The sequence below is a fragment of the Cucurbita pepo genome, chromosome LG02 (assembly GCF_002806865.2).
Source record: "Cucurbita pepo subsp. pepo cultivar mu-cu-16 chromosome LG02, ASM280686v2, whole genome shotgun sequence".
Classification (NCBI taxonomy): Eukaryota; Viridiplantae; Streptophyta; class Magnoliopsida; order Cucurbitales; family Cucurbitaceae; genus Cucurbita; species Cucurbita pepo.
This window is the reverse complement of record NC_036639.1, coordinates 5,490,049-5,504,077: the sequence shown is the minus strand read 5'-3', so window position 1 is coordinate 5,504,077 and position 14,029 is coordinate 5,490,049. Positions and strand designations below refer to the sequence as shown.

The following is a 14,029-nucleotide window of genomic DNA, read 5'->3' as shown; positions in this document are numbered from 1 at the left end:
TTCTTTGTTTGTCCACTGTTTCGATTAATAAATTAGGGTATATTCAGTTAGAGTTCTCGTTGTTGGGTTGAATGTCACTGTGACCTATATGGGTCACGACCTCACGTATTTATAGATGTAGGAAATCATAGATTCTCCTTGATCCACGGTAACAAACAAAAAAATGTAATCCTGACGATCAACACCTTCGAAAAAAGAAAGTAAATTTTCTTTTAAAGTTTTATTCAACGAGTTTTCTTTAATGCTTCTTGAATTAACATACTACAATAGAGATCCATTATAAACAACAATATCAACGTGTACATCCCGAAAGGTAGCCTTCTTCACTCTCTACCTAAGTAGTGAAGCTTCCAAGGTCTTTTTGTTGTGTAGGTAGTCCGTATCTTCATAAACATGTATATTTCATTGAGTCTCTCTTTGAAACAGTGCTCACATCGTTACATCTTAAGGAAATTCGTTCTCTTAATTAAATATGATGATTATATATTTACTTTATCTTTGTGTGGGTCGTACATTTTAGGGTTCTTGAACTTCTAGATAAATAGATTAGATGACGAAGCTAAAAATGACGTATCGTTAATGTGTCGATCTATCTAACTTTTTTAAATCACCCTTTATAATCCACTTTTTTTACTCACATTTTTCCTCAAACAAACTGTAACGGTCCAAGCACACTGCTAGCACGTATTGTTTTATTTGGACTTTTCCTTTCGAGCTTTCCCTTAAGGCTTTAAAACGCGTCTGCTAAGGGAAAATTTCACACACTTATAAAAGGTGATTTGTTCTCCTCACCAACCACGGGACATCACATAAACTAATTCAATAAAACCCACAATCTCCACTACTAAAACAAAACAAAAACAAACAAGTCCAAAAAAAAAAAAAAAAATGATAATAACATCCAAATTTGAAAAAACCTCATAATATCCAAAGAGGCAGTAAAAAGAGAAGCAGTAAAAATAGGAAAAGGGGCAGTAAAAAGAAGAAAAGGGGCAGTAAAAAAGAAGAAAAGGGGTAGTAAAAAGAAAGAGGTTGGGTTCTTGGATTTGTTGGATAGCCATTGGAGTATATGGGGGTGGGGGTTCGTGTGGGTTAAAAGCGACATGTCGTTAACGTTCTTTCTGCCTCCAGTCGAAGGGTTCCCAAAAGAAGGGCCTTCTTTTTTTAAATTTTTTTTTTTTTAATTGGAGGTGTTCGGCTTTTTGTAGAGAGAGAGAGAAGGCATTAAATGTAGAGAGTTGCATAATGGGCATATAATTGTACCTATACTCTGCCTCCTCTACGCCTCTGCCACTGGTCACGTACCACAATATGCCCTAAACCCTACCATTTCCTATCCCTTTCAAAAGCCCTCTCTAGAGATCTTTTAGAGAAATTCAAAACAAAACTACCAGAGTTTGTGTTCAAAGTGAACAATATCATATTATTGTGAAGAGTTTGATGCTTAATTATTAGAGTCTTTGTGTAATGTATTCGAACATATCTATAATTACTTGAAGGCACCCTAAATGTAATGTAAACATGATTGATTGGTGCAGAAAATATGATTGTGAAAGGGATGGGATGGAAGGTGAGAGGTGTTGGGGATAATATTATAAGAGTAATCATTATTCCAACCATTGATTCTCCCTTTTTTTTTGGACATAAACACTTCATTCATTACCTTCCTTGGCCTCTTCCTCTGCAACCCATTATTTTCTTCGTCTATTCCAATTTCAACATTTTACCAATAAACTTCCATAATTTCCTTCCCTATTTATCATTTTTTTTTAAATCTTTTATGGGAATTTAAATAATTTTACAGATATTTTAGAAAAAGGATATTAAGTTTAAATTGTACTATAATCCTTAGTTGGGTTTCTGAGTTCTTTTATACGTATAAAATTATTCAACGAATGATAGGATTATTGGAATCTTTTGAACAAAGAAGGTAGGAATAAATGGGAGGAAGAAACCTTACAATTGGCTCTTTCTTGGCTCCATTGATCCAATTTTGGAGGCAGCATTTTGGGCCCTGAAGAATGATACAACAAGTAAGGTGTGTTAGTACCAAAAATAATTACAATTTCACCATACAAAGAACTGTCATCAAATTATTTTCAGGACCTATTGTGGCAAAGGTCTATCTTTTTTTCCTTAAATAGTAAGGACAACAACAATAATAATGATAATAATATGCAAATGTAGAGCTCTCACAGCCCTCTAGGCTCTAAGTGGGAGAGAAGGGGAGGTTGGAGAAATAGAGGTAATAATAACAACAATAATAATAATGCATTTACTTCTTCTCTTCCAGACTATGAAAAGCTATAATTTTTGTATGAAGCTCATGGTTCCAAATTTGTGCCTACATTTCATCATTATAAGACTGTCACATTAAGTTGAAAAAAAGTTGAAGTTAAGGAGTGTTCGACTTCTACGCTAAATTTGTGCAACCGAAGTGAATACTCGTGTTGTCCATAGTGACGAAACAACGTTTTATGAAAAGAGCCTAATCCCAAAAATAATATTCATGAAACCACCTATGATCTTTGCAATGCAAGCTTAGAGTCTAACATCAATTTACACCCCTTGCTATCCCCTAGTCAGCCTAGATATGAGTATGTACAATTTTCATTACATAGAATACTTGAAATTCAATCACAAAGATTCAATCATTCAAACCTTGGCATGAAAATGGCATTCGAGTAGCAGCATCTGCACGCTGACAGTCTGGTTTGACCTATCAACAAATCATCTTCAATCTAAACATAACTCAATAAATCCAAGTTTCGTGAACTTCCAAGACTACTGACGTAGAAAATTAGTTAAAAGATAGAACCTTGTAGCATCCCATATAATACAAAACTGCAGCTCAAGCAAAAAATTTGAAGTAGAATGAAATTAATAATAGTACGATCTTAGAGGGAAAATAGTAGACCAAAGCTTTTGAATCTCTAGATCATATAAGAAAGAAATAATAAAGAATGTTTTTCCCCCCGGGGGGAAGGGGAAGATTTCTACTCTTCCTAGTACAAAAACACTCCCAATAGAAACAAAAAAAAAAACAACTTAATAAATCAACATTCCCTTACAATTCTTAACCCTTCTTTTTCAAGTCCCAAAAGAACCCACCATCCTACATAATATCTGAACTCCCATCATAACCTTATAACGAAAAAGCCTAGTAAATAACACACATTAACAGCTAAAGCAAATATATGTAGAAGCAAGCCCCTCCCAATCACTAGTAATCCTTAAACTGATTGACATTTCCATGTCATTACACTACCTTCTCTTCCAAATATTACATAAACACACCATATAAATTTTAGCAAGAACCTGCACGTAAGAGTGCGAGTGCCCCGATTGCAGTTGAAGGCATTAGCTGCAGGCAACACCTTGGAATGGGACTGCTGATTACTCCCCAGACACTAGAAAACGATTTCCAAAAGCCTCTCTATTGTCGGAGCATTTCCATTTACCCCCTAGTTTTCGCTCTCTTCATTCCGAGGCTATTGTGGAAGGGAGACACAGAACTAGACATAGGTGAACCCTCCTCACGAAGTGTGCCATTGAGCAAAGCTAGCTCTCGTAGCTGTTGCTTCTTGTAGAAGTCGTGAGATTCATCCTAGATAAATAATTTAATAGGAAGAGAGTAAAAAACAAAAAGAAATGATATCGGTAAGAAGAAATGAGACACCATACTAAAAAACGAGATATACAAGATCTCATCAGATACTCACTATTGGTTTGAGCAAGTCCTCGAGAATCTCGTGGGCCTGCATAAGGCGAGCATCAATAATTTCAACTGGCAATTCTGCCTCAACTAGAATGTGGAGAGGCTCATTCAAATGCTCGTAACCTGGTTTTCCTCTCAGCATTTCTTCCTACAGGACATAAACAATGGAATAAACTTGGTACCTTCATCAGATACTGAATTTTGATTCTGATATTTTAACATTACAGAATAAATGTAGACTCCCAGGCATAAGGGTGAAAAAGAATCGTATAAGCTGCTTAAAAATTTTAAAAAGAAAAAAAAAAGAAGCATCAATACATACTATATATATACAATTTATGCCTGAAGAAGATTAAACAAAGATATTTCATATCCCTTGAAGACAAGAACTGACGTGACTGCTACATATAAGAATCCTTCTGAAGTTCTCTAAGTCAGCAGCAAGAATAGAGAGCGAGAGAGTGAAGCAAAGAGACAATGTTTTCCCCACTCAGTCAAAATTAAAACTATTTTGTGGTTGATTCATAACAATTAGCATCAATTCATAAAGATAACTCACAGAATGGGAGGTTAAATATGGAAACCGCCCATACCCACACCAATCACAAAGCTCCCAATAGTCATAAAAAAGTGAATAATACAAAAAAGTATATGTATTTAGAATAACATTTTGAAACAATTAAAAGACAATAAGCTCCTAGTAGATGCTAGGAATGAATAAGCAAGATCTAGAACCTTCTTCGTCTCTCACTTCTCTTTAAAATTCCTTTCAAACCAAATTCTTAAACAAAATTTTGATAGCATTGACCCAAGCGACATTAGACCGGCCGCCCAATTTAATACAAGAAAAAAATTGATTTTAGAACAAATGGATTCAATAAGAGGCACACTAATCTAGAACAAACGGAGCAAAGTAACTTGAGGAAGGGAAGTTAAAGAATATGTGCCCCATCTTTCCTCTCTAAATAACCTGAATATAACATTTGGGAAAGGTCACAAGATTACATGGTGACTTCGGTCAATTGTTCCAACATAATGCGGGTATGAGACAAAATGAAAAATATCTCAAGCAGCAGTTGAGCTCCTACACATGACAATAAGTGACTAGGAGACAAGCAACAGGTACTAGATTGAATTTCCCATTTTGTTCCAAGGGAAATTCTCAAACACACTACACGATACAGCAACCAGGTCATACTTCTTTTCTTCTAAGCTTACCAAATTCCCGAATTCCCAAGTTTTGAAGCGAAGAGTAATTGAACTTTGGTGGAAGCCTCCATCTCTATTTCTTTCCAAAAGATTTATAAAAAAATTCAACGGTAATGGGTTTTAAATTACTAGAAAATGAAATAATAAACAGCCACCATCAAGTCCTAGTTGGCCAGATGGACAAGTAGGGTCTTCCCACTACTTTAGTCCTTAGTCATAACACCAATTGTTTGTCTTCATGAAACTCAATTGTAGAAAGGGTTAAAAAAATCTCTTAAAAAAGGGCATTCATCCATGAGGGGTAGAAGGAAATTTCTATCGAGTCTATATTGAGTGAGAGTTCAAAATACTTCTGTTTTGCTCTCTTTTTAAGATTCATTCCACTTTCAATAATAGGGTGGAGAAGATCATGGGGGAATTTCGATAGAAGGGGAGGGTGTGAATGAGGGAGGGTTATTCATATGATTAGTGGGAGGCATCTCAAAACTGATTGAATTAGGTGGGTTGGGTATAGGATATTGATCACATTATTGGGAGTTGCCAATTTGCCTAGTTGGTCTTCCATTATTCTTTTCCCAAACGTGTGGTGTATTTTGGGTTCAGTCCAGACATTGTTTTTCTATGGTTGAGGAGTTGCTCTTCACTCCCCCTTTCATGAGAAGGGATATTTTGTTGTGAATTGCAGGTGTTTATGCTATTCTTTGGGGCCTATAGCTTGAAGGGAACAATAGGATTTTTTGGGAATTTGAAAGATTGTGGGAGGAAGTTTTGTTTCTTATGAGGTTTCATGTTTTTCGTCGAGCATGGGTGCATAAGAATTTTGTGATCATCCTTTAAGTCTCATTTTGTTAGATTAGAGCCCCTTTTTCAGTTGGGCTCCTTTCCTTCGACTGCTTTATTGGAAGTCCTTTGTATTTTTTCATTTTTCTCGATGAAAGCTTGATTTTACAGCCTTGTTGACAAAATGGCTGCAACAATTCCCTTTGGAACCTAATGCTTTATGTATTGTTCTCATCCTGTTTTTCTAGGTTGTTAAAATTTACAATTGAGGCAAGACTAACCACTTCTTTGGAATATTATTGGGTGAGGAATAATCCCCTTTGGCCTTTGCATTCTTTTCCCTGGTCTATACCATCTTTCTTCTCTGAAGTTTTAAATGTATATAGCTTTTTCCCTCACGATCTTATACCATATCATTTTTGTCACCCACTTCCCAGGTAGAAAAGAAAACCTTTGATTAAGTCACAAGGCTATCGACACTTTTTGATTAATTGCAATGCGAAATGACTCGATCCATTTTTTGTCTCCACATTGCTGTTCCTTTTGCTATAAGGAAAGGAAGCTGGATCCCAAGAACACATAACCTTCTCTTGTTTCTTTGCTGCAGATTTTGGAAGCAGACACTCTCGTTTCCAATTGGTTGACGGTCCTTCCAAAGGATCCCGAAAGTATTCTTTGTCGAACTTTGTCAGGTCATCCTTCCACAACAGAGAAAAAAAGTCCTACAGATGGTAGTTTTTTCGAGAATTTTCAATGACAAGGAAAGATTTGTTGATAGTTTTTTTTTTTAATATATTAGCTTCCTAGCTTTATCATGCATACACCTTTCAATTCTAATAGCTTTTTTACATTATTGTCTAATTGGAGATGTTTATTGTAACTCTCTTAGGATTGGAATCTCTCCCTTCTTATGTAAATTCCTGTTATTCCCTTCACACGACTGCCACTAGATATCATTGGGAGTTAACTTCTTTCCACGCTTAATCCTCTCAAGCTGAACCTGAGTCCTCATAAAAGTGTGCATATATTGCACCTCCAATTCCTTGCAAAATTGCATTCTTTGCTTCTCCAATTCCACCATTTGCCGCATCTTCTCGACCTCCACTCTTTCATACACCTCCCAAAACCTTTTAATTGCTCTTGTCAACCTACTCATCCCTTCCTCTAACGTCTTTCTTTGCTCAGTCTCCTCTTCATCTTCCTCCATCAGCGCTATTGTTGCAGCTCTAGCTGCCATAGCCAAGTAATCCCTCCAAAAATTACCCTTGTCCATTGCCACCCCAAGTTTTTTTTTAGACATCGCAATGACAGCCCCAGTGGGGTGGGGGGGAGGTATCTTCCAAAAAAAGCAAAGGAAGAGCCCTGGGAGGAGAGGAGGGTTTCTTCATGGACACAGAAGGTTCAGTCAATTCATCAAGACGACCAAGACAAGAAAAACCCCCCATGGGAACCTGAACCCTGGCCTTCTCATTCTTGTACTTCCTGTTAATCATGTTGAAACGGTTCTTACACTAAACATCAGTGCAATAGGTATCCTTGACCCTTCTTTGGTAAACTTCATATGATAGTGAAATTTTCTTCTTATGAAAAAACACCTTCAGTGAATGTTACTTGTCCATGATATAACCAACATAATTTGCTACATCGATCTTTCTGCAAATTGATTTCTAAAATCAAATCATGTGGAGAAGTCTTGGGAAGAGATTTAGTCTTGTGTAAATTTAATGATTCATTGTTGGGCTGTTTTTTGTTCGCCATGTATTGTCAGGTCTTATTCAATGTAGTAATAATAATAGTAAACAAAAAATTGATAACCCTAGTGAAATCAAATGCTACCATTGTTCTCTTAAGACTTGTCCATATTCACTCATTTCTTCATTTCAACCAAGAATATCTCTTAAAACTTATCCATATTCACATTCTATTCTTTCAATCAATATAATCTAATTATTTTTTTAAAAAAATTGTGTGTGTTCAGGCTCGCTTGCACACACCTTAACCATTCTCACAAAACAATTGACTAAACCTACTACATTTGGTTACCAAGGTCATAGAATATTAAATCGTAGGAGGGTGGCTACTGTGACTTGTGAACTCATTTCCTCTAAGCCCTTTATTATTTACACGACCCTTAGTGAAACTAGGCCAACCCATAGTAGTTCAATATGCTCTCATCCTAAAGAAAACATAAAAATTATATATAAATATATATATAAACCATTATGATCTAAGCTACTCAATTTCCACATCATGAAAACAAAATTTCATCATGAAGTTCTTTGTCACGTACAAAGAACAAGTCAAATGAGGTTTCTATTCCTCAATACTAAAGGCAGGTATGACATAGAACTTTAAATCATTGGTTTGAGACAAGAATGAAAATAATAAAATAAGATTTGCAACAACTCAAATACAAAAAATGTCCAAATTAATTTTAAAGAATTAATTGAAATTGAGATTTAATGAAGTAAAAATGAAAAAGATTGTCATTTCATTAACAAATAGTTCTATTAAATATTAAACTGTCTCTTGTGATTTATCAAAAACAAATAAATACAACAAGTTTAAAGAAATAGGAGAGGTAAATGGGGGGTCTTATAAATAAGAAGATAAAGTTAGAAAAAGGGAGAATAGGGGCATGAGAGGCAAAGAGAATTGACAGGGAAAATAAAAAATAGGGGGAAGAAGTTATACAAGAGACAGAACTGGGGAGAAACGGGTGGAGTATCTATCTCTCCCTTCCTCCATTCGTGTTTATTAAAAAAGAATTCATGGAAAGGTTACCAAACTTAAAGATAGGAGTTAGGTTGCAACAATTCTCTCCATCTTTGCCTGATTTCTACACATTTTCACCGTAAAAATAATAATCTTAAAAGAAATAGTGAAAAAGTTATTTGATTTATTTAAATGGAAAAGTGACATTGCAACCATTCTTAATGAGGGTGTAATTGATCCAATTAAAAGTTCGAAGACTGAAGTGTGACCATCTTAAAAGTTTAGACATAGAATTTCTAATTTTTCCCTGCATAATATAATAGATTAACAACCGAAACGTGACATACAACATAACATGAAAATGAAAATTTATAGTAAGTTACCTTAACTGGATCCTTAATGCTACCTCGTCCTCTAATCAAAACTCGACAATCGGTACTTGCCTCCACTCGCTTAAGAGAGTTTCCCCTAGGTCCAAGGAGGCGGCCGACAAAGTTATACTATCCAAAAAAAAAAAAAAGAGAAAAAAAAAGGTTCAATTAGATTTCATCAAGAAACATACAAAAAGACAACGCACAAAACACAATGCTAATTTATACATTAGGGTAGTTGTCAACAGGAACGTCTACTCTGATGGTTCTCTTCACAATAAGACTTGACGAACTACCTTGGGAACTTAGCCAATTTTGTGCTGATGAGGGTTGCAATAAACCTGACATCTACATACACAACATCATATAGAGTTCATACCAGAAAATTAATATGAAGGCAATCATCCTACACAAGATATGTTTAACAGCCAACATAACTTTGGTGTAAAGAACATGGGATATTTTCAGAAACAATATATATCAAAGTCATAGATTCTAGTACAACAATCTAGGGAGAAAGTGTAGAGTACTGAAAACACTGCATACCTTGAGAGAGAACATTATAATCATGCATAGAAAGTATGATAATGTTTAGGTTGCTTAAGGGAATACTAGGAATCCCAGAACCATTCAAATGTTGTCGTGGATCTTAAAGTAGCATATTTCTTTTCTTTTCTTTTCCTCTACTTTTTTTCTTTCACTTAATGAAGACACACTCTTGGACAACCATATGAATGCGCTAATACTGACATAAATTACTCTTGGGGCCACTTATTTATGTATTTCAAAATTCCATGTGTGCAAACAGGTAAAGTTTCTTGAAAAGTCCCTTCACCAAGATAGACAAGAGATAAACAAAAGTTAACTAACGAGTCAGCACTCTATATTAGAATATTAGACCCTTGCCACTAAAAAACAAAACATTTAAGTCAAATTAGAAAAGTAATACAGACATAAATTACTCTTGGACAACCATATGAATGCGCTAATACTGACATAAATTACTCTTGGGGCCACTAATTTATGTATTTCAAAATTCCAAGTGTGCAAACAGGTAAAGTTCCTTGAAAAGTCCCTTCACCAAGATAGACAAGGGATAAACAAAAGTTAACTAACGAGTCAGCACTCTATATTAGAATATTAAACCCTTGGCACTAAAAAACAAAACATTTAAGTCAAATTAGAAAAGTAAGATCAATTATTCACACATAGAACTTGTCACACACATAAAGACAAATTAGAAAAGTAAGTAAGCTCCTCAAAATTTGATCGACGTTGTTATCCATTTATCAAGATGGCTGAAGGTGGAGAACCAATTTGTTAGAACCATTAGAGAAGCTGAAAAAACTAAAAGACTGGGAAAAAAATGCATCAGTGAAAAATAAAGCGAAGTCTCATTTTTTTAATTAGAGAAGCTATCCCCAAGTGCAATTAGTAAATTCCATGAGTTAGCAAAAAAATGTAGAAGTTTGTGTCAGCAATGCTTCTTATGTACAGTAAATTAGATGGGCAGTAAGGTTATGTTAATGGTTAGTATCCGTACTTCTGATTGAAACCGTGATGGCCATCCATTCATGTCAGCACCTCCATTTGAAAATATTCCTCCAGAAGCCAGGGGGCTGGAATATTCAAGCCCACTTTGACCTAAAACTGATGCCTTCCCCAATAGTGTGGTTACACGCAATATTTCTGCTCCAAAAATGTCAATTTTCAAGAACAAGATGTACCAGTCAGCGCATTTGTTAAAAAGTTAGTAGTTACCACATAATGGACACACAACATGGTGTTTTTCACTTCTGGGCCAGTGAAATATATCTTTCATAAAGAAATTTAATGTTCAAAAGAAAGAAAAAAATAAATTACTTGAACCCCAATACTATAGAGCAATATCAATATGAAATATTAATATTGCCACCAAATGCTTGAGAAAGGAAGTTCATAAGCTGCATACGCCACAGAAACTCAAAAAATAAAGTAGACAAAAGGCAGCAAAGGTAGAAGAAATCAAATAACTTGAAATAAATTATTAGAATTAATTAGTATATTATAATTTCCATCAAGTTACAGACAAATTCATACTTGTGAATACAAGGAGTTAACAGACAAGTGTAGAAAGAAAGATACAGCGGTATAAAGGCAATGGGAAAGCTAAAAATAAAGGATCGGTTCTCAATGATGCCAAGGAAAGGGACTTGCACTGATAAAAATTAGACTCAGTACCGAACAGCTAGAACATTTACATGTGAGCTTGCATCTAAACTCATATGCTTCTAGACCGATCTATAAGACATAAGACAGACAACCAATGTAACATGAAATCTTTTTTTTTTTTTTTTTTTTTTTTTTTTTTTTTTTTTTTTTTTTTTNGTGGGGATGGTTGGTCAATATTAGAGATAGGGGAAAACTCTATCCTCATTTTTTTTCATGGAAGAAGTGTCCAATTTTGATTGTAGTCACTTTAGTTTAGTGCTATCAACTATCAAGTTATTGTGTCCACACACACACACAAAAGGTCTTATACACAGCCATTTACTCACTTCAGGTCCCTGCCAAGTAAATATCCAAGGTATTAGCAGAAAGGCAAAGCGACAGGCAAGCATAACCATTAAAGTTAGATCAGATAGTTGCAAATCAGATTCGTTGGATTTAGTTTCAGTTAGATTAGTTCAGTCATGCTTATATGTTCTGTTCAGATTTTCATTGGGCAATAATGCCTCATCCCCAAGATCTCCACAGCACATCAACCAAATGAAAAACAACGATGGAAGCAAACTATTTCTCAAGAGTTACTTCAATAAGGCTACGAAGTTCACCTTGGTTCAGCAATCGACAACTATTAGGGAGCACAGACATAAACGGATTTAGTTTATGCCGCTCTTCCAACAACTCAGAGAGATACCTGCATAAAATATAATCAGTTAAATGGCCTGTCATAACACGATTATGCCACAAGAAAAAAAAAAGATCTCTAAAAGATATGGATGTTAAGCAACTAAAGAGAGTAGAAAACTTCAACAATGAATAAAAGAAACGTAATCCCAAAATCAAAAGACGGTGTAATAAGCTCAGATCTAACATCAATCAGACAATCAAACAAGAAGCACATGGAACAAGTATAAACTAAGTCCAAACAGTTTAAGAACTTGGTAGCTAGTACGTGAATCAGGTGACTAACACACCGATTGTACAAATCAACGAAGACTCAAAAACAAAACCATACTGATCCAAAAAAAAAAACAAAGATAAATAAACACAAATCACAGATCTCACAAAGCAACAACACAAACAGCCAAAAAAAAGCCAAAAAAACAAGAAAAAAAGAGTGGATCGGTTACTTTTCTTGCTCGAGTAGAGCAGCAGCAGATGCAGAAGATGGAGAGCGAAGAGCAGGAAGATGAGGAGAGTGAGGAGCCGAGGGGGAGAGAGAGAAAGACATGTACATCCCGCCTGCAGACGACGCCATTTCTCTCCCTCCTCTCCCTCCAGAGAGGTGTGTGGATATGGATACCGCCAGGATTGTTAGTCTGCGACCACTGCGGGCGATCCCGACACCCTGCTCTCTATCAATGGAGTAAATATGGAAACCTTGCTGGACTTCTTTTATCTCCCTTTATTTATTTAATATTTATAGATAAATATAAAATTATTATTTAAATCATTATAATAATAGGTATTATTTTCAATTTTATTTAATTTTGTTCAAATTTTTAATAGTTTCTATCTAGACCGATACGTTAGGCGAGGGTGCCACTAGGCCCCTCTACTACGAACTGAATTTGACATCTCAGCTATGAAGATGAAGAGACGCTCGTAGTTACCAAGTGGCCCGTTTGGTAAGGGAATTGGCCTTATGATCGAAGCAATTAAAAAAAACGACTCTTTTCGAGTAGTTGAATTCAAGATATTCTAAGTATACTGATATTATTTTCGATGGATAATTGAAATTTAGATTTATAATGGTATGTATTTTAAGTTTTAATTTTTTTTATTAATTTTTAAAATTTTGATTTCTTTTTTAGTTTCTCCAATGAGAATTAAAAAAATTAAATTAAGAATTTAACCCATCAAATTTAAATCTATTAAAATTTTAAGTTTATACCTATTTTATTCTTAGGTATAATTCTATGAGATTTAAATCTCACAGACACCCGAAGAATCTAGTAGATCTCCACGACAAGAACGATTAAAAAAGCTTAACAATTCTAGTAGTAGTGTGATGGTGTCTCCAAAGTGTTCTCCTCCTATCTTTTCTAGTACGGTCTTAGCACCAACGCCCTTGCCTAGCGGTAGGAGTATAGGTAACGTCGAGTTAGGCCTAGGCATGAACTGTAGCGCGTCGAGACGACTAAGTGCCCTTATCTGGTAGAAATGGTAAGGAGTATCCTAAACAAGACTTTTGTGTTGTAAACCCGTCTTGAGAGGGTGTGTGGGACCACGCAGATAACCTAGTAGTTGGTCGGCACACAGGTCTCTCCCTCCAGATTAAGAGTTTCTTTATGGCCTTGTGGAAGGTTGTCAGCTAACCTTCCATGGATGATGTGCCTTAGTCCAGAATACCTGTCATTTATGGCTATGCAAGCTGACTAAGTTTAATAAAAGGAAAGTAGTTCATTCTAGAGTTGAGATTTTCCGCTGAGTAGATCTATGGCACTAATAATAGGTGAACCATGTCTAGACCACGAGTGAGTTTGTGATGGTCTTGAAAACTACTTGGAGCTTTGAGGTTTTCTCATAAGCTTAGAAATAGTCTCGAACTTTCTAGAGCCTAGAGAAAAGTCTGGATCGACTTGCTTGTAATGGTTATATCAATGGACATAACTTGTCCTACAGTGCGTAAGAGTGCAACTTTAGGTCTATAATAAAGTGATCTATGGTTAATGAATAAAAATTGATTAATTAAAGAGTTTAATTAATTAATTTTATATCATTCAAGTTATAATCTGTTGGTCCATATTTTTCAGATATTTTATATCATTCAAGTTTAATTAATTAGTTAAGTTACTAGGATAACGATGCAATGAGGGTCATATTTTTATACTCACCCTTTTTTTTTTTTTTTCCAAATATTCACAAGCTGCCCGTCAAGGTGAGAGAGCATTTGAGAATGGCACGGTGGTGCATTTTTTCATATTTAATTTTGTTTTAGTTTTATCTTATTTGTTTTCACTTTTTTTTCTTTTTGTCACGGTCCCAAATTGGAAGCCTAAAAAATTGGATTGTGACAAATTGGTACGAG

At 35.2% G+C, this 14,029-nt stretch overlaps 1 protein-coding gene across 2 annotated transcripts; it reads right to left on the bottom strand.

Annotated features, from left to right (window-relative positions):
- Positions 1-2,912: 2,912 nt before the first annotated feature.
- On the bottom strand, positions 2,913-12,380 carry LOC111788377 (KH domain-containing protein At5g56140-like). Of its 2 annotated transcripts, XM_023668695.1 has the most exons (7): positions 12,129-12,380; positions 11,607-11,692; positions 10,337-10,482; positions 9,022-9,141; positions 8,806-8,922; positions 3,723-3,866; positions 2,913-3,607 (listed from the first exon to the last, which is right to left on the bottom strand). In XM_023668695.1, exons 1-7 carry the CDS (start codon positions 12,254-12,256, stop codon positions 3,458-3,460), a joined length of 891 nt encoding a protein of 296 aa, XP_023524463.1. In that variant the 5' UTR covers positions 12,257-12,380; the 3' UTR covers positions 2,913-3,457. The 2 variants fall into 2 exon arrangements, with proteins under 2 accessions (XP_023524463.1, XP_023524464.1); XM_023668696.1 differs by lacking the exon at positions 10,337-10,482 and having other exon boundaries at positions 9,022-9,134.
- Positions 12,381-14,029: the final 1,649 nt, after the last annotated feature.